The following is a 23732-nucleotide window of genomic DNA, read 5'->3' on the forward strand; positions in this document are numbered from 1 at the left end:
ATTGTCATAGCATGAGTGCTATTAAGTCAAATCCTTGACGCTCATAGGCTTGACAATGACAGCATTGAAGATCGCAAGAGCACAAACAGGTTTGGGACCAGGCTATGACTAATTTCTTTACTGAGAGATATTTAATAACTTCTTAACATAAATAGTCATTTCCCTACTAGACAGCTGTTTAACACAACAATGATCATTTGCATTTCAAAGGCCTGTTTTATTTCCACCTTGGCCAGATAATGAACCTACGCAGTCACATCGAAGTCAAGCTGGCAGTCGATCCCTCTTCAGAGAAAATATTTACCTCACATTACCTACAGTCAAAGGTGGAAATAAAAAGGCTCATATGAAAGTATCCTCTCTGCATGTTGGGGCTCCCGAGTGGCGCAGCGGTCTAAGGCACTGCATCAGTGCTTGAGGCGTCACTACAGACCACCTGGTTCAATTCCAGGCTGTATCACAACCGGCCGTGATTGGGAGTCCCATAGGGCGGCGCACAATTGGCCCAGTGTCGTCCGGGTTTGGCCGGTGTAGGCCGTCATTGTAAATAAGAATTTGTTCTTAACTGACTTGCCTAGTTAAATAAAGGTAAAATAAAAAATACAAATAAAATGGGCCTTCCTCTCTTATCTGAGGGAGAGGGGAAATTAAAGTGTCCCAAATGGCACCCTATTCCCTATATAGTGCACTACATTGAACCAAGGCCCATCAAAAGTAGTGCACTACATCAGGAATAGGGTGCCAATTGGGACTGGAGAGAAAAGCTTGGTTTGCGTTACAGTTCACTGCCACACCAGATAGTGGTTTTATCACAGCAAAGAGCTTTAGCTGAGCTGCTAAAAATAGTTCTCCATGGATGGAGGATGAGAGAAATGTATTCAAAGGCAATATCCCAAAGACTTCTCTCCCTCTCTCTCTTCCTATCTTTCTCTCTCTCTTCCCTCCCTTATTTAACCCTTATTTTACCAGGTAAGTTGACTGAGAACACATTTTTTTACAGCAACGACCTGGGGAAGAGGGGAGAGGGGAGGAGAGGGGATGAATGAATGAGCCAATTTGGAAGCTGGGGTTGATTTGGTGGCCATGATGGTATGAGGGCCAGATTGGGAATTTAGCCTAGGCACAGGGGTTAAAACCCCTACTCTTACGATAAGTGAATGAAGCTTTTCTCGTGCAGCTGTAATCATTTTAACATATGTAGGCTAGGCTTCTTGTATCGTCACAGACTTATAAATTACATATCAAAGAGGCTATTTTGAAGCAGGATTTACCTGCAATGATTGTGATGTGGTTCTTTCACCCACCTTAGTTGACGGATTGTAAGTCGCTCTGTATAAATCTGACGTCTAATAAAATATTATTTCACATATTTTGTATGTGTGAAAAGGCTCTAAGAGCATCTGCTAATGACTCAAATGTAAGATGTCAATAATACTGAGGAAAAAATCAAACCAACACTATGTTTGAGGGTTAGCTTAATGTTACCACTAAATGAGTCTTCACTTTGTGAATCCATGTGATCCTTTCTTCATCAAATATAAAGGTCAAAGGGAAATTAGGAGCAAAGTGGGAAAGTCAGACCACTTTCTTGGACTGTTATTACAGAGTTACACCTGATTAATTATTAACACGTATTTTAGAACCAGGAAGATATTTAAGCCTTTGTAATCATCATGCCCTTTACACAGCTTAAACAAACACACATACTCATACACCTATACCGTCTATGGCACACACATATAGTAATTTCCAGCTGTCGATCAGAGAGAATGGCAGAATGTGCCATATAGGCTGGAGGGGGGGGGGTCTACATTTGGCTTGCTGTTTGAACGCTGCCATAGAGTCATATTGATCAATAATATGTCCATGCGTCATCAGAACTGAACTAGTGCAGTCAGACCAGGGCTACTGTCAACCAGAGCTGTTGTCAAGGTCAGACCTCCATGTACTGACTGGCTGGCTGGCTGGCTGGCTGGCTGGCTGGCTGGCTGGCTGACTCACTGGGTCTCTACTACTGTATATTGTACTCACAGGGGAGGTTGGGCAGGTTGTCTGTCTCTCACCTGATCTACACCATTCCATGTTCAATTCATGTAGAAAGGGTCCGGGGAGACAATTCAGACTGAAATTATTTGACTACTGACCAAGGTTGGGATCAATTACATTTCAATTCCAGTCAATTCAGAAAGTAAACTATTTCAGTTCCAATTTTTAAAAATCCTTGTTGAAAATAATTGGAATTTCAGTGTACTTCCTAACCCCAACCCTGCTACTGACAGGACACACTCTTTTTCAGGTTGGGAATTCAATCAATCCGATCTGAAACATGACATTCTACTTTATTTACATCCAGTGATGGGGACAGACAGTAGCAAAATACGTTCACTCACAGGAGTTGATAGGAGTGGAATTTGATTGGAATGAGTGAACATTCTGCCCAAGTGACATTTGGTTGCCATGAATGTACACTGCTCAAAAAAATAAAGGGAACACTTAAACAACACAATGTAACTACAAGTCAATCACACTTCTGTGAAATCAAACTGTCCACTTAGGAAGCAACACTGATTGACAATACATTTCACATGCTGTTGTGCAAATGGAATAGACAACAGGTGGAAATTATAGGCAATTAGCAAGACACCCCCAATAAAGAAGTGGTTCTGCAGGTGGTGACCACAGACCACTTCTCAGTTCCTATGCTTCCTGGCTGATGTTTTGGTCACTTTTGAATGCTGGCGATGCTTTCACTCTAGTGGTAGCATGAGACGGAGTCTACAACCCACACAAGTGGCTCAGGTAGTGCAGCTCATCCAGGATGGCACATCAATGCGAGCTGTGGCAAGAAGGTTTGCTGTGTCTGTCAGCGTAGTGTCCAGAGCATGGAGGCGCTACCAGGAGACAGGCCAGTACATCAGGAGACGTGGAGGAGGCCGTAGGAGGGCAACAACCCAGCAGCAGGACTGCTACCTCCGCCTTTGTGCAAGGAGGAGCAGGAGGAGCACTGCCAGAGCCCTGCAAAATGACCTCCAGCAGGCCACAAATGTGCATGTGTCTGCTCAAACGGTCAGAAACAGACTCCATGAGGGTGGTATGAGGGCCCGACGTCCACAGGTGGGGGTTGTGCTTACAGCCCAACACCATGCAGGACATTTGGCATTTGCCAGAGAACACCAAGATTGGCAAATTCTCCACTGGCGCCCTGTGCTCTTCACAGATGAAAGCTGGTTCACACTGAGCACGTGACAGACGTGACAGAGTCTGGAGACGCCATGGAGAACGTTCTGCTGCCTGCAACATCCTCCAGCATGACCGGTTTGGCGGTGGGTCAGTCATGGTGTGGGGTGGCATTTCTTTGGGGGGCCGCACAGCCCTCCATGTGCTCGCCAGAGGTAGCCTGACTGCCATTAGGTACCGAGATGAGCTCCTCAGACCCCTTGTGAGACCATATGCTGGTGCGGTTGGCCCTGGGTTCCTCCTAATGCAAGACAATGCTAGACCTCATGTGGCTGGAGTGTGTCAGCAGTTCCTGCAAGAGGAAGGCATTGATGCTATGGACTGGCCCGCCCGTTCCCCAGAACTGAATCCAATTGAGCACATCTGGGACATCATGTCTCGCTCCATCCACCAACGCCACGTTGCACCACAGACTGTCCAGGAGTTGGCGGATGCTTTAGTCCAGGTCTGGGAGGAGATCCCTCAGGAGACCATCCGCCACCTCATCAGGAGCATGCCCAGGCCTTGTAGGGAGGTCATACAGGCACATGGAGGCCACACACACTACTGAGCCTAATTTTGACTTGTTTTAAGGACATTACATCAAAGTTGGATCAGCCTGTAGTGTGGTTTTCCACTTTAATTTTGAGGGTGACTCCAAATCCAGACCTCCATGGGTTGATACATTTGATTTCCATTGATAATTTTTTGTGTGATTTTGTTATCAGCACATTCAACTATGTAAAGAAAAAAGTATTTAATAAGATTATTTCATTCATTCAGATCTAGAATGTGTTATTTTAGTGTTCCCTTTATTTTTTTGAGCAGTGTAGTAATTAATCCCTGTTTAACTCTCAATCCTCCATTAAAAATTAAGGATTAGAAGAATAACACATAATGAGATACCAGATATCACGATGCAGTGAAACTCACCCATTTAATCCTGGATTTTGGCATGTATACCCTACCCTTTCAATCATGCTACGTCTGATGAACTAAAAAAGTAAAGCCTTTTGATATATTACAATAAAATCCTATTGTATCCAATTGTATCTATACCATGAGTTGATGGGATGCTTCAGTCCCCTTCAGTGTGTTTGTGTATGTGTATGTGTATGTGTATGTGTGTGTGTGTATGTGTGTGTGTGTGTGTGTGTGTGTGTGTGTGTGTGTGTGTGTGTGTGTGTGTGTGTGTGTGTGTGTGTGTGTGTGTGTGTGTGTGTGTGTGTGTGTGTGGGATAGGCCATTGACCTCATCTCCCAGCATTTGCCTCCTCTCCTCATCTCATGCTCCTCCCTCAATCTCGTTTTTCTCAAGACCTTCTCGTCTCCATGGCAGATGTGACTTCTGCCTCCAGTCACTGAATCCTTCTTTTAGATGATGTTAGAAGGATTCGACTATGTAGAGCAGAAGAAAGCTTATAGTGCAGATATGTCAACCAGGGCACAATCCAAATAGGAGCAGATCCTAAATGGCACCCTATTCCCTATATAGTGCATTAGGGGCTCTGGTCCTTAATTAGTGCATTATACAGGTAATAAGGTGCCTTTTGGGACCCAAAGAGGAGTACAAACTGATAACCTAATAATCGTGCTGAGGTTTAGAAATAGGTATACATTACATCACAGGAATATTTGCCATGAGAAATTATATAATGCAATAGGCCTACTGAATATGTTTCACTACAAAGATCCTCCATGCAGCAGACAAGGACAGGAAATAACGGGGATAATTCAATATTGCTATTGTTTTTTGGGTCTATTTTATCCCAAACTGTGGTCCCTATCAATTCACTGTAATATTTTTATACCTTTTAATGTAAACTTTTAAGCCAGGTGCGTCTGTGAAAAGCCCCGCCCACTTGGCCATTGCACTAAAATATGATTGGCAGGAGAACTACAGCTGCTGCGCTCGAGTCATGGCGGAGGTTGCAGTTCTGGGCAAAGGCTCTTGAAGAGTTGTACTACTTTCAGCATGTCGGTCGAACTCGACTTAGAAAGATCGGATTTAATGGATATACGAAGCGGACCACTTCAGACGTAGCCTAAATAGTCACGAAAACGGAGGAAAAGTTGGATCTTGAACGCTGTGGTAAAATGTAACCCTTTTTCTTAGCGCACCAGTCAACAGCCCTGGGCAACAAATATGGCTACTTGTGTCTACTCTTCTTTCTATTTGGGATGAAAAGCGACACAACTTGGCTATGCAATACAATTGCGGGACTACGACTCAACTCTTCCAAGAAGTGACCCATCCAGAAAGAGTTACGGCTGAACTGTATAGAGATCTTGAAGTGGTCAGCTGATAAAACGTAGGCAACGCGGTGTCGTGCAAATAGCAGCGAGTTGAGAGAGATGGAGTCTAAGCACAAAGAGTTGTTAGATAAATGCTACCAGAACTTACTGGAGTCAATAACACATGCAGATCGGGTCGTGGAGGTGTTGTCTCAAACTGGTACCCTCACCCAATCGGAACGTTATGAACTGGGTCACAACTGCTCGTCCAACTCGGAGAAAGTGGTCCTTCTACTGAAAATCTTGATAAGCAAAGAGAGAGACCATTTCCAAGACCTTTGCGCTGCCCTAGAAAAGACGCACCCTCACCTGAATTCTGCACTTTTAATGAACGGCGTTGGACCCGTAGATCATTCATCTGGTGAGAAATTACAATGCTCAAATCAAATGTCAAAGAATTTCATTATATTCGCATATTGTGAATAACCTAAATATGCGTCAGAAGTCTGTCAAATGCAGTTGTTGAGATAACCAAGACGATCACAAGTTGATGTAAACAACTTGACGTCACTCTGCCCCATGTGTGGTCTCAGTCCCACGTTCATTATGGACATCTGCCACATCTGGTGGTCCACTTTAATATTTGATTGTGTGTGTGTGTTTTCTGCATTCCAACCTAATTTATATCTCCAGCTTTGCTGATATGAACAATATGACAACATAAAGGATAGTAGGACAAAGAGTTTGGAGGGACTTTGGGTTAAATTCTATATTTGGAGCGAGAGAGAGACAGTGATTTTACACTCACACATAGGTTTAACACCTTACCCCCCATTGCTGTTAGCGAAAGTAGTTAATGGAATTAAAAATACTAAAAGAATCAATGGTGTGCTAGTGAGAGTGGCCATGCTCTTAATGAAATACAATCAATAGTTGTATATATGTTAAACGTCAAAGCCAACTGAATGAGAGTTTGCACCTCCATTACTGTGACTGTGTTATAAGGTGATAGCAATGTATGCTCAACTTTGCACTGCTTTCCGTGTTAAAACTGGATTAAAAAAAGAGAAGGTCAACTGGATTAACATCTTTCATAGTAGCATTTAGAGCATACAGTATTCCGTAAGAAAGCTATAGTCAGAGTCTGAGACCTCACAGTCTAATACTGGCACTTGTAGATGATACCCCAAAATATAGTTATTCCACCCCTTTCTTTAACCTGGGTACCAGTCAGTTTCTGCTCTCTTGTCAAATCCTTATGGAATTGTCATGTTTGGCTTGACAATGAGTACGGTTCCATGCACACAATAATGCAATTATTGTGGATAGTCAGATAGTATAATAATTTAATGAAAACATTTACATGCTTTGCAATAACGATTTCCCTAATAATCCTGTTTTTTCATGGACACATGATGGCTCTGATAAATGCAGAAACTTGCCAATCAAAACAAACGTTCTACCACAACGACCATGTTATTTTGGGGAAGCATATTTGATTCTGAGTTCAGACCTATAAAGTTTGTATATGAAAACTACTTCTAAGACGCATACAATGAGTTGTTACAAACTCACTTCCCTCGCTCTAAAGAGGGAGGCTCGCTCGGCTGGTGGTAGCACATGCGCAGATCAAATACACTGCTGGAACGCTGTTTAATGTGTTTACATGTCCTAATAATTCTAAAGATTGCTCAGAAAAGCAGGTGTTTTAATCGGCGTATGCTTACTTAGATTTTGATCTTACGCCGATTTAAGATAGCAGAGTAAGGCGTTTACATGACTATTGCATAATCTTGCCTACTGCCATAATCAGTTTAATATCAAATTATTACTGTGCATGTAAACATACTCAATGACAGTAATGGGGTTGGCAAGAAGACAAACAGATCTGCGACCAGGTTATTCCTCCTTATCCACATATTTAATGTGTGCTGCTAAACAGTATAGCTTCCTCCACTGTCCCTGTCCCATCCCGGGCTCCGAACTAGTGATCCTCTGCTTGCAAACACACGTGACCACCCCCTTGACAATGTACCAACCAATTGAGCTATACAAAATAATCCAATACAAACTAGCTGTGGAGTGAGTTTACTGCACGTTCCTAACTCTGTTATACCTGCACTATTACTAGGTCTATATAGAGTAGGGCCACCTACTCTATAACTTTAATCTGCCAATGTTCTTAAGAGGAGAAGATGTTCGTTAGCAGCATATCACCTCACAGCCTCCAGTGCGGCTGCTCTCTCTATCTATTCTAGGACTTATTTACCCCCCCCCCCCCCCCCCCCCCCCTCCCCCCGTGCCATTGTTTCCTTTGAACCTCACATGAAATTAGCCCCCCCCCCCCCACACACACACACACACACACACACACACTGCAAAATCCTGAAGCTGGGGAAATTATATTGAGCATATTTTAGCTGTTATGTTTAAAATGCTAATGTAGGCAGCATTAGCAGTCAATGTAGGCCAACCTGCTTCAGCTCAATATTATGATAATGGAGCTTCATTTCAAAAGGTGTCAATATAACCTTCCTCTGAAGTAGTTAATTAAAGATGTATAGGCTGCGTTTACACAGGCAGCCCAATTCTGATATTATGCCCAATCATTGGCAAAAGAGCTGATGTGATTGGTCAAAAGACGAATTAGTGGAAAAAGATCAGAATTGGGTTGCCTGTGTAAACGCAGCCATATTCATAGCGTTTAACCGCTGCATTTCATAAGACACATTTTATAATAATCTAGACACATTTTAGTGAGGGTTTTAGTGAGTTGAACAAAACTCAAGTTTGACATGCTGACTACGCCGGCCATGCGCGTGCCTCCTCGTGTTGATTTTGTCCATCCACACCAGACACGACCATGACGCGCAGGTTAAAATATTAAAACCAACTATATTAATTTGGTGGGAGATGAACATTGGGTTGTTATTTTACCTGAAATGCATATGATCCTTTTTGTTTTACTGGATCTTTGTAGAATTTTGACCATCATACAAAATCATGTTTCTCTACTCCGACTATTAACACTAGAGAAGCTGGGCATCTAACAATCCCGTTCTGAGCTAATAAAATCAGTTAATATATATACTATTGCAAAACATTTTATGAAGGTTTTAGGTAGGCCTACCATTAGAATAAAAAAAAAACACAACCATTTTCAGTAGTTTATGTTATTGTAGGCCAGGGGTCCCTAATTACATTCAGTCATGGGCCAATTTTTCCTTGAGCGGATGGTCGGTGGGCTGGAACATAGTTATATAGTGCCTTCAGAAAGTATACACACACCTTGACTTTTTCCACATTTTGTTGTGTTACAGCCTAAAATTGATTAAATTAAGATTTGTTGTCACTGGCCTACACACAATACCTCATAATGTCAAAGTGGATTTATGTTTTTCAATTTGATTACAAATTAATAAAAACTAAAAAGCTGAAATACATTTACATTTTAGTTATTTAGCAGACGCTCTTATCCAGAGCAACTTACAGGAGCAATTAGCGTTAAGTGCCTTGCTCAAGGGCACATCGACAGATTTTTCACCTAGTCGGCTCAGGGATTAGAACCAGCGACCTTTTGGGTACTGGCACAACGCTCTTAACCACTAAGCTACCTGCCGCCCATGTCTTGAGTCAGTAAGTATCCAACCCCTTTATGACAAGCCTAAATAAGTTCAGGAGTAAAAATGTGCTTAACAAGTCACATAATAAGTTGCATGGACTCACTCTGTGTGCAATAATAGTGTTTAACATGATTTTTGAATGACTACCTCATCTCTGTACCCCACACATACAATTATCTGTAAGGTCCCTTAGTCAAGCAGTGAATTTCAAACACAGATTCAACCACAAAGACCAGGGAAGGAAACCACTCAGGGATTTCACCATGAGGCCAATGGTGACTTTAAAACAGTTACAGAGTTTAATGGCTGTGATACGAGAACTGAGGATGTATCAACAACATTGTAGTTACTCCACAATACTAACCTAATTGACAGAGTGATAAGAAGGAAGCCTGTACAGAATAAACATATTCCAAAACATGCAAAAATAATAAAATAAATAAATAAATGCATCCTGTTTGCAACAAGGCACTAAAGTAATACTGTAAAAAATGTGGCGGAGCAATTTTTCCTGAATACAAAGTGTTCAATACAACACATTGCTGAATACCACTCTCCATATTTTCAAGCATAGTGGTGGCTGCATTATGTTATGGGTATGCTTGTAAGCATTAAGGACTGGGGAGTTTTTCAGGAAGAAAAATAAACTGAAATCCTAGAGGAAAACCTGGTTCAGCCTGTTTTTTTGGTCCACTAGACACAGGGAGATGAAATCAACTTTCAGCAGGACAATAACCTAAAACACAAGGCCAAATTTACACTGGAGTTGCTTACCAAGAAGACAGTGAATGTTCGTGAGTGGCCGAGTTACAGTTTTGACTTAAATCTACTTGAAATTCTATGGCAAGACCTGAAAATGGTTGTCTAGCAATGATCAACAACCAATTTGACAGAGCTTGAAGAATTTTGAAAATAATAATCGGCAAATGTTGCACATTCCAGGTGTGGAAAGTTCTTAGAGAGTTACCCAGAAAGACTCACAGCTGTAATCGCTGCCAACAGTGCTTCTACAAAGTATTGACTCAGAGGTGTGAATACTAATAGAAATTAGATATTTCTGTATTTCATTTTCAATACATTTGCTAACATTAATATAAACATGTTTTCACTTTGTCATTATGAGGTAGATGGGTGAGAAAATTAATATATTTAATATATTTTGAATTCAGGCTGTAACACAACAAAATGTGGAATAAGTCAAGGGGTATGAATACTTTCTGAATGCACTGTAAATAATTTGTACACTGCAAATTGACAGCAAGAAACCCCAAACAGATTTTGAGAAAAACAAAATTATTTCAAACCTTGATTACATTGGGATACGATCACATATGCCTCTCTATTTATGCGTGGGAATACTTGGGAACAGATTTCCTAAATAAAAATCACAGAGCTAATTTCCTGGTGATTTTACAGTCTTTTATGCTTATAACAGAAAATCTATGATATCGAAATTCTAACGACGACAGTGTATTGAATAGACTTATTTAGGAAAATTGAAGGACAGGGGGACATTACTTTGAAAATGGGAGAGTAATTCATGTTAAATTCATATTACCTCAAAATTATGCTCTCAGAGTTTTTGGTTAGTTATTTATGATTTTTCTCTCCTCGTTCATCTTTCAAATACCCATGTGGGGTTGTATGCTCCTAAAAACCAATGAGTAAATGGGGGAGGCGGGACTTGCAGTGCGTCAAGTGTCTCTAATAGAACCAAGTTTAGCGCTTGGCTACACAGACGCTTCTTCACGTGCACGAGTGGTGTGGGTGAAAGGATGGAATAACATGTACTGTATGTGTGCATTTATTTTGCAACACTCGGCACACACAACTTTGCTGGTGTGGTCTGCGTGTGAGTTGAACCAAACATTATGTAGTTGCGGCTAGTGTTAATGTATTCGTTGGCACTTGCCTTTTTCTGAGCATCTGCAAAGGCTCTTCTTTGCATTTCAAATAATAATTTGCATGTTTCTCCTCCACACAGCCAGAGTAGCATGTCATAGTTTCCAGTGATTCCTCCCGGTAAGATATCAATTATGAATTCATTTATTCAGCCCGCATTGTTTCAAACAGAAACACTAGTTATTTTGTATAATAAATAGACAATGCTTTTGATGCCGCTTATGTAATTTCCATCATGCCACTCAAATTTAGCGCAGACATTGTCACTGAATTGTAACAGTAGGCCTATGGCTGTTAAAATGGCTACTATAAAGTATCTCATCCCCTGCAATGCCGCTGTCTGTCTGAAGCCTTATATTTAATCCATGTACCCATAGGAGCCCATTAGAAACCACACTCTTGTCCGTCCCAAATGGCACCCCATTTCCTATATAGTGCAATACTTTCGACCACAGTCCTATGTGCCCTGGTCGGAAATAGTGCACTGTATAGGGAATAGGGTGCCATTTGGGATGTATTCCCTGTAATCCTACACCACCAGGCTGATGAGCAGTTCACACAGGTCACAATGGGCAGAGGGAGAGAGGGAGGTAGAGAGTGGGTGGGAGTGAAGCGAGCGAGAGAGAGGGGGAGATTGAGAGAGAGAACGTGTGCGAGACAGAGAGCTGGTGGGTTCTTCCCAACACTACTGGGCAGACTGGTTCCTCCACTCAGTCACTCCTCCACAGGCCTTTCGGGACCTGTGCATTACGTGCCAAACGGAACAAAAACAGACTGGAACAGGGAGGGTACACCTGGGCTTTTCCAATAGAAAAGCACATTTTCATGTTCCATTGCAAAACATTTTTAAACATTGTGTGTCCTGATGAACAGGACCCTGTCCTTGGAGGGTACAACAGTGGTTTGTTATAGCCACAGTGTTAATTTTGGCAATCTTTTTTTAGATTTTGTCTAGTCTTAGTCATTTTGACTAAAATATAATTAAGTCTTATTCAAATTTTTGTCATTTGAATAATTATTTAGTCTAGTGATTGTCAAAATGACTAAAACAATGGACCATTTTAGTAAACTAAATTACCTTTAATTTTGGTCACGTTTGAGTCACATCACATAGTTATTGCCTCATTAACCTATCGTAAACATACTGTAAATCACTGACTTCCATGTGCATAAACATACATTCAGTGCCTTCAGAAATGAAAGATGTCGCTGTACTGGATGGCTGCGTTTCACAAGCTCCGACCCAACTTTGCTATTTTGTGAATCTTTTGTAGTTTATTTTTACTTTATTTTCTCAATGTATCCCCTATCATTTCTTACAACTGACAATAACTTTTGAACATCAGATCACCAGTTACTTACCTCAATTCCGGCTTCGACTTCGACTCATCTGCCCTGGGCTGTTTCTGTAATTCCGACTCAATTTTTGGGCTACCCAAGAGGAAACGCAGACATTACAGAGGCAAGAGAGGGGGGATCCTGGTGAGATTAAGGCGTAGGGAGAACCGGCCACCTCTTCCCTACATTCTACTGCCAATGTTCAGTCACTTGATAATAAGATGGATGACCTCCAATCACGGATTTGCTAGAAACGGGACTCTCGAAACTGCAATATTCTCTGCTTTTCTGAAACATGGAAATCAAGGGAGGGAAGGGTTTGCCTCTTCATCATGAACAACTGGTGTGCTGACTCAAGCGCGGTGGAAGTGTCGACCCATTGTTCACCTGTCTTGGAATACCTAATGGTCAAATGCCGACCCTTTTACCTCCCGAGGGAGTTTTCAACTGTTATCGTGACTGTTGTATACATTCCACCTCAAGACAAGAAAAATAAAAGCTACAATGTCTAACTTTTTGGGCAACCCAACCAAATTCACATAGAAATGTGAGTTATAGATATTGTATTCCTGTTGAATCAAAATCAAATCAAATGTTATTTGTCACATGCGCCGAATACAACAGGTGTAGACCTTACCGTGAAATGCTTACTTTATTTTCGTACTTACTTTTTAAAAAACATTTGCTTAATTTTTTTTATATACTTAAGTTAAAAAAAAGTTACACCATAAAATAACAATAATGAGGCTAGATACAGGGGGTACTGGTACAGAGTCAATGTGTGGGGGTACAGGTTAGTCGAGGTAATTGAGGTAATATGTACATGTAGGTAGGGGTAAAGTGACTATGCATAAATAATAAACAGCAAGTAGCAGCAGCGTAAAAAATGGTGTCAATGCAAATAGTCTGGGTAGCCATTTGATTAACTCTTTAGCAGTCTTATTGCTTGGGGGTAGAAGCTGTTAAGGAGCCTTTTGGACCTAGACTTGGCACTCCGGTACCACTTGCCTTGCGGTAGCAGAGAGAACAGTCTATGACTTGGGTGGCTGGAGTCTTTGACAATTATTAGGGCCTTCCTCTGACACCGCCTGGTATAGAGGTCCTGGATGGTAAGAAGCTTGGCCCCAGTGATTTATTGGGCCGTACACACTACCCTCTGTAGCGCCTTGCGGTCGGATACTGAACAATTGCCATACCAAGCGGTGATGCAACCAGTCAGGGTGCTTTCGATGGTGCTGCTTTATAATTTTTTGAGGATCTGAGGACCCATGCCAAATCTTTTCAGTCTCCTGAGGGGGAATAGGCATTGTCGTGCCCTTTTCACGACTGCCTTTGTGTGTGTGGACCATGATAGTTTGTTAGTGATGTGGACACCAAGGAAATTGAAGCTCTTGACCCGCGTGAATGGGGGCGTGCTTGCCCTCCTTTTCCTATAGTCCACGATCAGATCCTTTGTCTTGCTCACGTTGAGGGAGAGGTTGTTGTCCTGGCACCACACTGCCAGGTCTCTGACCTCCTCCCTTTAGGCTGTCTCATCGTTGTCGGTGATCAGGCCTACCACCATTGTCGTCGGTAAACTTAATGATGGTGTTGGAGTCGTGCATGGCCACGCAGTCGTGGGTGAACAGGGAGTACAGGAGGGGACTAAACATGCACCCCTGAGGGGCCCCCGTGTTGAGTATCAGCGTGGCAGATGTGTTGTTGCCTATCCTTACCACCTGGGGTCGGCCCGTCAGGAAGTCCAGGATCCAGTTGCAGAGGGAGGTGTTTAGTCCCAGGGTCCTTTGCTTAGTGATGAGCTTTGAGGGCACTATGGTGTTGAACGCTGTGCTGTAGTCAATGAACAGCATTCTCACATAGATGTTCCTTTTGTCCAGGTGGGAAAGGGCAGTGTGGAGCGCAATAGAGATTGCATAATTTGTGGATCTGTTGGGGCGGTATGCGAATTGTAGTGGGTCTAGGGTTTTTGGGATAATGGTGTTGATATGAGCCATGACCAGCCTCTCAAAGCAATCATGGCTACAGACGTGAGTGCTACGGGGCGGTAGTCATTTAGGCAGGTTACCTTGGCGTTCTTGGGCACAGGGACTATGGTGGTCTGCTTGAAACATGTAGGTATTACAGACTTGGTCAGGGAGAGGTTGAAAATGTCAGTGAAGACACTTGCCAGTTGATCAGAGCATGCTCTGAGTACGCATCCTGGTAATCCATCTGGCCCTGCGGCCTTGTGATTGTTGACCTGTTTAAAGGTCTTACTCACATCAAGATAGATGAAATCTCTCTTGGTAAATAGTGTGATCTACTGCTTATCATGAGGTACTCTACCTCAGGCAAGCAAAACCTAGAGACTTCCTTAATATTAGAGATTGTGCGCTAGCTGTTATTGACAAATAGACACAGACCACCACCCCTCATCTTACCGGAGGTTGCTGTTCTGTCTTGCTGATGCATGGAAAACCCAGCCAACTGTATATTATCCATGCCCTCTTTCAGCCATGACTCGGTGAAACATAAGATATTACAGTTTTTAATGTCCCGTTGGTAGGATAGTCTCGAACTGAGCTCATCCAGTTTATTCTCCAGTGATTGCACGTTCGCCAGTAGGACGGATGGTAAAGGCGGATTGTCCACTCGCCGACGAATTCTCACCAAGCACCCGGATCTGCTGCCTCTGTATCGGCGTCTCCTCTTCATGCGGATGACAGGGATTTGGGCCTGGTCCAGGAGGAGCTGTAAATCTTTTGCCTCCGATTCATTAAAGAAAAAATCTTTGTCCAGTCCGAGGTGAGTAATCGCTGTCCTGATGTCCAGAAGCTCTTTTCGGTCATAAGAGACAGTGGCAGAAACATTATGTACAAAAAACACACAGAACAGCACAATTGGTTAGGAGCCCGTAAAACGGTAGCCATCCCATCTGGCTCCTTTATCACGCTAAGAAGTGGTAGATTTGTTCTATGTGTGCTATTTCTATGTTTCCCGTTCTGAAGTTTCATTTCTGCGTCTTTTACTTTAGGTTTTGTACAACAGCATCAAACTGCTGAATATACAATATTTTTGGTTATGGAAAGTATATTTCACAGCTGGTTAGATGGTACAATGATCCTCTACACAATGACTGCTTCATTTTGTTTCACATAAACTGAAATTAGGCGAACTATTAGAATTTTAGCAACCAGGAAATGGCATAGCGATTTCTGCATATTGCATCTTTAACTGTACAAGGCTATAACCATGCAGGAAAGCGTCCATCCAGAGGCTGCTTTCCTGGTTGCCGGCGATTTTATTTCTGCGTCTTTAAGACACGTGATGCCCAACTTCCATCAACACGTCTCCCTCACCACTAGGGGCGATCAAGTCCTAGACATTGATATTCTACCCACAAGCAAGCATACAAGGCCCTCCCTTGTCCGCCATTCGGCAAATCAGATCATGACTCCGTACTTATGCTTCCTGTTTACAAGCAGAAGCTCAAACAGGAATTACCCGTGACTCTCTCCATTGAGAAATGGTCTCCAGAATCAGAGATTATGCTACAGGACAGATTTGCTATCACTGATTGGAGTATGTTTCGATAACATCGACTAGCTAACCACCTCCGTCACTGGCTTCATTAGGAAATGCATCGGCAATGTTGGCCCCACAATTAAGGTTCGCTGCTTCCCCAATCAAAAGTCCTGGATTAACACTGAGGTTGGTGCTAAACTAAAGGATAGGGCTACCACACACAGGGCTATCGACAACCCTGAGGCTACGGCTGTGGACGGGAACAAGTACAAGAAGTCCCGCTATGAACTCCGCAGTCATCAAACGAGCAAAAGGACAATATAGAAATAAGGTGGAATCATATTACACAGGCTCTGACGCCCGCAGCATGTGGCAGGGGCTACAGTCCGTTACGGATTACAAAGGAAGACCCAACTGTGATCTGCCCAACGATGCCTCTCTGCCAGACGAACTCAATGCATTTTATGTACGCTTTGACAATAACAACATCGTGCCGGGTGTGAGGGCCACCATCAACCCAGAAGATTGGGTGATCTCACTCTCCGAGGCCGACGTGAGTCAATTCTTTAATCAGGTCAATACACGCAAGGCTGCGGGGCCCGCTGGTATTCCAGGGATCTTTCTCACAGCATGCACAGAACAGCTGGCAGGTACTGTATATTCACGGTAATTTTCAACCTCTCCTTGTCCCAGTCTGTAATCCTCACTTTTTAAGATGACCACCATCATTCCTGTTCCCAAGAACTCTAAGGCTTCATGCCACAATGACTACCTCCCTGTAGCACTCACATCTGTAATCATGACGTGCTTTGAGAGGCTAGTTATGGCACACATCAACTCTATCCACATCGAAGGGGCTGCAGTCCAGCGGGTCGAAATCGGTGTCCAAATCACTAAGAACTTAAAATGGTCCACACGTGCACAGTCATGAAGAAGTCAAGCGGTACCTGTGCATCAAGTCTGACACCAACAGGCTCCTGAACAGTTTCTATCCGCATGCTAAATAGCTAACTAAATAGCTATCAAAATGGCTACACGGATAGATTCTTCAAGCTCTGTCAAGTTGGTTGTTGATCATTGCTAGACAGACATTTTCAAGACTTGCCATAGATTTTCAAGCAGAGTTAAGTCAAAACTGTAACTAGGTCACTCAGGAACATTCAATGTATCTTGGTAAGCAACTCCAGTGTATATTTGACCTTGTGTTTTAGGTTATTGTCCTGCCGAAAGGTGAATTTGTCTCCCAGTGTCTGTTGGAAAGCTGACTGAACCAGGTTTTCCTCTAGGATTTTGCCTGTGCTTAGCTCAAATCCATTAATTTATATCCTGAAAAACGTGTTATTACTGATGTGAGGCAGACCCATAACATGATGCAGCCATCACCATGCTTGAAAATATAAAGAGTGGTACTCAGTGATGTGTTGTGTTGGATTTGCACCAAACATAACGCTTTCTATTCAGGACCAAAGTGAATTTCTTTGCCACATTTTTCGCAGCTTTGTTTTAGTGCCTTATTGCAAACAGGATGCATGTTTGGGAATATGTTTATTCTGTACAAGCTTCCTTCTTTTCACTCTGTCATTTAGGTTAGGATTGTGGAGTAACTACAATGTTGTTGAGCCATCCTCAGTTTTCTCCTATCACAGCAATTAAACTCTGTTTTAAAGTCACCATTGGCCTCATGGTGAAATCCCGGAGCAGTTTCATTCCTCTCCGGCAAATGAGTTAGGAAGGACGCCTGTATCATTGTAGTGACTGGGTGAATTGATACACCATCCAAAGTGTATTTAATAACTTCACCATGCTCAAAGGGATATTCAGTGCCTGCTTTTTATTTTATTTTGACCCATCTACCGATAGGTGCCCTTCTTTGCGAGGCATTGGAAAATCTCCCTGGTCTTTGTGGTTGAATCTGTGTTTGAAATTCACTGCTCGACTGAGGGACCTTACAGATAATTGTATGTGTGAGGTACAGAGATGAGGTAGTCCTTTCAAAAATCATGTTCAACACTATTATTGCACTCAGAGCGAGTCCATGCAACTTATTATGTAACTTGTTAAGCAAATGTTTACTCCTGAACTTATTTAGGCTTGCCATAACAAAGGGGTTGAATACTTATTGACTCAATACATTTCAACTTTTCATTTTTAATTAATTAGTAAACATTTTGAAAAACATTATTCCAATTTGACATTATGGGGTATTGTGTGTAGGCCAGTGACCAGAAATCTCAATTTTTTATTTTTTTTATTCAGTCTGTAACACAACAAAATGTGGAAAAAGTAAAAGGTTGTGAATACTTTCTTAAGGCACTGTAGCCTTGTCCTACCAACATATTTTTCAGCATAACATCGTATCGCATGATTCTCTTCCCAGCAGCCAAATTGGCAGAAGAACACATTACTCTGCAGCAGATTAAAAATCACACCCCTTGACAATTCTCCAGACTGGTGCCACTAACTTTTTCAGTTGGTGTCACAAGCCCATGATTTGATCGCACCAATTTTTTTTCTGCAGTGTCACGCAATAGAAAATGATTGTAATCACCTTATGAAGTCATTCACAGTGCTTTAGACTGTGTAATAGAATACTGAGATGGTAGACTATTCAATAAATAAGTTGTTTCATCTAACATGTCTAAGCAGGAATGCATGATTCAAGATATTTTGATGTGCAACCTAATCCAGTGATTGTCATGAATTTTGAGTTGACAATGTTATTGTTGTTATATTATAGAGTTAAAATAGGGCTCCAGAATTTTCTGAATTTTGTTGTTCAATAGAGATTAATTTGCCTACATCTTTATGAGCACTAATATCATAGACACATTATTGGTGCTAATTCACCACATGAGGAAGTGAAATCTAGATTGCTAAAACTAAATATAATACCCACTGCTAGTAGTCATGTATTAATCTAACAGTAAATGTAATGTCCTATAAATTTTTTTGCTATGGCCGATGGACAATTTCACGCATCATATCTTAAAGCCATATCAAATATCTTGGTTGTAAAATAGTTGCTATTAAGCTCAAAATTAAGAGATGCCAAATAAAAATATATACCCACAGAAAGCTGAGTACAACAGTAGTTGCTTCCAAAGCTATGTATTTCCCACAATTGGATTTGGAAATGTTATACAATCAGAAGCCTTTTTTTCTGTCCCGGAGCGCACATCAAGTGGCTCGCTCATCCCAGTCAGCAGCAGGCCCCAGCGAAACAGGCCCAGGGGCTGGGCAGACACTTTCATTACAGGAATCATGAGGCTAATGCACTTTTTGACCAATTAATGATATTAGCAGCCAAAAGATAGGAAGTTTTGAAACTTTTGAGTGAAACTCGCACTGATGCGACCAATCAAAATGTACCTCGCACAGCCAAGTCAAAGGGTCTCAGTCTGGAGCATACTGTAGCTATATTGTAATCAAAGTTTTGTCATAAGTAGTGGTCTGATAGGTTGCAGCAAGCTAACTAGCTAGCATTATTAATCTGTTATTAACTGAATGATGCCTCTTGAGGTTGGTAGGATTTTTCCCTGTCAATTTGTGGGTGCAAATGCTGTCTTCTCCCGTGGAAACGTTGCATTCGACCATGATAAGTAAAGTGGCTCCAAACGTCCCCCCTTTTTCTACCGGGAGCTTGTTCCACCGGGAGAGTAGCGTGGCGAAATAGGTGTTTGACTAATATTTTCATAACTATTTTTTTGAGGAAATTAACACTGTATAGCCAGGAAAGCAGACAGGCTTTCAATACTGCACCGTCAGCACATCCGCCTTACTGCTCTGTTCTGTTGTCTCTATAGACTGAAGTCAGGCTGCATCCCACAGGGCGTGAGCTAGATGAGAGAGAGAGAGAGAGAGAGAGAGCACTTGAGCTGTTAATGTTACCTAAGGGAATATCACACATTGGGTTGAAAGGTTTAGCAAATATACAGTAGTCAACAATAGTGATGACAATTATGGTAACATGCATTTGACAGGGGAGAGACGATATGAACTGAGACGACGTTGATAAGTATGTTAGACTTGCTACCAGTACTTAATAGATTGAGTTAGCAGCTCTTATCTGTTTGGGGGTTTCGTTCAAGAGCCCAACGTTGTTTTCTTGTTAATAAATTGAGACATTCTATACCTTTTTATATAACGGTAGCTCCAGGGCATGGCACTGGCAGATGCAACCTTTTGTCAAATCAAATCAAATCAAATGTTATTGGTCACATGCGCCGAATATAACAGGTGCAGACATTACAGTGAAATGCTTACTTACAGCCCTTAACCAACAGTGCATTTATTTTAACAAAAAAGTAAAAATAAAACAACAACTAAAAAAGTGTAGAGAAAAAAAGAGCAGAAGTAAAATAAAATAACAGTAGGGAGGCTATATATACAGGGGGGTACCGGTGCAGAGTCAATGTGCGGGGGCACCGGCTAGTTGAGATAGTTGAAGTAATATGTACATGTGGGTAGAGTTAAAGTGACTATGCATAAATAATTAACAGAGTAGCAGCAGCGTAAAAAGGATGGGGTGGGGGGGCAGTGCAAATAGTCCGGGTAGCCATGATTAGCTGTTCAGGAGTCTTATGGCTTGGGGGTAAAAGCTGTTGAGAAGTCTTTTGGACCTAGACTTGGCACTCCGGTACCGCTTGCCGTGCGGTAGCAGGGAGAACAGTCTATGACTAGGGTGGCTGGAGTCTTTGACAATTTTGAGGGCCTTCCTCTGACACCGCCTGGTATAGAGGTCCTGGATGGCAGGAAGCTTGGCCCCAGTGATGTACTGGGCCGTACGCACTACCCTCTGTAGTGCCTTGCGGTCGGAGGCCAAGCAGTTGCCATACCAGGCGGTGATGCAACCAGTCAGGATGCTCTCGATGGTGCAGCTGTATAATTTTTTGAGGATCTGAGGACCCATGCCAAATCTTTTCAGTCTCCTGAGGGGGAATAGGCTTTGTCGTGCCCTCTTTACGACTGTCTTGGTGTGTTTGGACCATGATAGTTCGTTGGTGATGTGGACACCAAGGAACTTGAAGCTCTCAACCTGTTCCACTACAGCCCCGTCGATGAGAATGGGGGCGTGCTCAGTCCTCTTTTTTTTCCTGTAGTCCACAATCATCTCCTTTGTCTTGGTCACGTTGAGGGAGAGGTTGTTGTCCTGGCACCACACGGCCAGGTCTCTGACCTCCTCCCTATAGGCTGTCTCATCGTTGTCGGTGATCAGGCCTACCACTGTTGTGTCGTCTGCAAACTTAATGATGGTGTTGGAGTCGTGCCTGGCCATGCAGTCATGGGTGAACAGAGAGTACAGGAGGGGACTGAGCACGCACCCCTGAGGGGCTCCCGTGTTGAGGATCAGTGTGGCAGATGTGTTGTTACCTACCCTTACCACCTGGGGGCGGCCCGTCAGGAAGTCCAGGATCCAGTTGCAGAGGGAGGTGTTTAGTCCCAGGATCCTTAGCTTAGTGATGAGCTTAGAGGGCACTACGGTGTTGAATGCTGAGCTGTAGTCAATGAATAGCATTCTCACGTAGGTGTTCCTCTTGTCCAGGTGGGAAAGGGCAGTGTGGAGTGCAGTAGAGATTGCATCATCTGTGGATCTGTTGGGGCGGTATGCAAATTGGAGTGGGTCTAGGGTTTCTGGGATAATGCTGTTGATGTGAGCCATGACCAGCCTTTCAAAGCACTTCATGGCTACAGACGTCAGTGCTACGGGTCGGTAGTCATTTAGGCAGGTTATCTTAGAGTCCTTGGGCACGGGGACTATGGTGGTCTGCTTGAAACATGTTGGTATTACAGACTCAGTCAGGGACATGTTGAAAATGTCAGTGAAGACACTTGCCAGTTGGTCAGCACATGCTCGGAGTACACGTCCTGGTAATCCGTCTGGCCCTGCGGCCTTGTGAATGTTGACTTGCTTAAAAGTCTTACTCACATCGGCTACGGAGAGCGTGATCACATAGTCATCCGGAACAGCTGGTGCTCTCATGCATGCTTCAGTGTTGCTTGCCTCGAAGCGAGCATAGAAGTGGTTTAGCTCGTCTGGTAGGCTTGTGTCACTGGGCAGCTCGCGGCTGTGCTTCCCTTTTGTAGTCTGTAATAGTTTTCAAGCCCTGCCACATCCGACGAGCGTCAGAGCCAGTGTAGTACGATTCAATCTTAGCCCTGTATTGACTCTTTGCCTGTTTGATGGTTCGTCGGAGGGCACAGCGGGATTTCTTATAAGCGTCCGGGTTAGAGTCCCGTTCCTTGAAGGCGGCAGCTCTACCCTTTAGCTCAGTGCGGATGTTTCCTGTAATCCATGGCTTCTGGTTGGGGTATGTACGTACGGTCACTGTGGGGACGACATCATCGATGCACTTATTGATGAAGCCAGTGACTGATGTGGTGTACTCCTCAATGCTGTCTGAAGAATCCCGGAACATGTTCCAGTCTGTGCTAGCAAAACAGTCCTGTAGCTTAGCATCTGCGTCATCTGACCACTTTTTTATTAACCGAGTCACTGGTGCTTCCTGCTTTAGTTTTTGCTTATGGTCAGATTTGCTTATGGTCAGATTTGCCAAATGGAGGGCGAGGGAGAGCTTTGTATGCGTCTCTGTGTGTGGAGTAAAGGTGGTCTAGAGTTTTTTTCCCTCTGGTTGCACATTTAACATGCTGGTAGAAATTAGGTAGAACGGATTTAAGTTTCCCTGCATTAAAGTCCCCGTCCACTAGGAGCGCTGCATCTGGATGAGTGTTTTCCTGTTGATTTATGGCCTTGTACAACTCATTCAGTGCAATCTTAATGCCAGCATTGGTTTGTGGTGGTAAATAGACAGCTATGAAAAATATAGATGAAAACTCTCTTGGTAAATAGTGTGGTCTACAGCTTATCATAAGATACTCTACCTCAGGCGAGCAAAACCTCGAGACTTCCTTAGTATTTGATTTTGTGCACCAGCTGTTGTTTACAAATATACACAGACCGCCACCCCTTGTCTTTCCGGAGTCAGCCGTTCTATCCTGCCGATGTAGCGTATAGCCCGCTAGCTGTATGTTATCATTGTCGTCGTTCAGCCACGACTCGGTGAAACATAGGATATTACAGTTTTTAATGTCCCGTTGGTAGGATAACCGTAATCTTAGGTCATCCAATTTGTTATCCATTGATTGAAGATTGGCTAATAGGATTGATGGAAGAGGCAGTTTACTCGCTCGCCGTCGGATCCTTACAAGGCACCCCGATCTACGTCCACGATATCTCCGTCTCTTCCTCACGCGAATGACGGGGATTTGGGCCTTGTCGGGTGTCTGCATGATATCCTTCGCGGCCGCCTCGTTGAAGAAAAAATCTTCGTCCAATACGAGGTGAGTAATCGCTGTCCTGATATCCAGAAGCTCTTTTTGGTTATAAGAGACGATGGCAGAAACATTATGTACAAATTAAATTACAAATAACGCGGAAAAACACACATAATAGTACAAATGGTTAGAGGGCTGTAAAACGGCAGCCATCTTCTCCGGCGCTGTTTAGTTCTCCGGCGCTGTCTGTGCTGAACGCTCTGTTTCTCTGGAGGAGCTCTAAATTACTTTGCTGCAGCATATTAGAGACTTGGGTGTGTGATGCCTTTCTCCCGGCTGCTTGTATTGTGTGTGTGTGTGTGTGTGTGTGTGTGTGTGTGTGGCTTGTCTTCCCTGTGTTCTGTTTCACTTACTCTAAACACCAGCGAGCAGTGGTGTATTTTTATTTAAGTTTTTCCATTTGTGCTCAATTTCTTCTACGAGGCAGAATGGAACAGCATTTGCTTGGAGAGAATAGTGGCTCAGTGACTGTGTGTGTGTGTATAGCCATAGTCAAAAGTAGTGCACTATATAGGGAATAGGGTGCCATTTGAGACTTAGCCAGCTGTCTCTGTCCTTATGCCCTGCATTTTGTCCTACACTC

The 23732-nt window shown here is 43.0% G+C and overlaps 1 protein-coding gene across 2 annotated transcripts in view; it reads left to right on the forward strand.

Moving 5' to 3' along the window:
- The first annotated feature begins 5143 nt into the window (after positions 1 to 5143).
- Positions 5144 to 23732, forward strand: part of LOC311107615 (disks large homolog 5-like) — a 104562-nt gene continuing 85973 nt past the window's right edge. For both annotated transcript variants that reach the window (XM_084150136.1, XM_084150137.1), the window contains exon 1: positions 5144 to 5871. In XM_084150136.1, the coding sequence (XP_084006262.1) occupies positions 5571 to 5871 (301 nt within the window). In that variant the 5' untranslated portion in view covers positions 5144 to 5570. The remainder of the gene's footprint in view (positions 5872 to 23732) is intronic.

Source organism: Coregonus lavaretus, assembly GCF_964263955.1.
Source record: "Coregonus lavaretus genome assembly, chromosome: 1".
NCBI lineage: Eukaryota > Metazoa > Chordata > Actinopteri > Salmoniformes > Salmonidae > Coregonus > Coregonus lavaretus.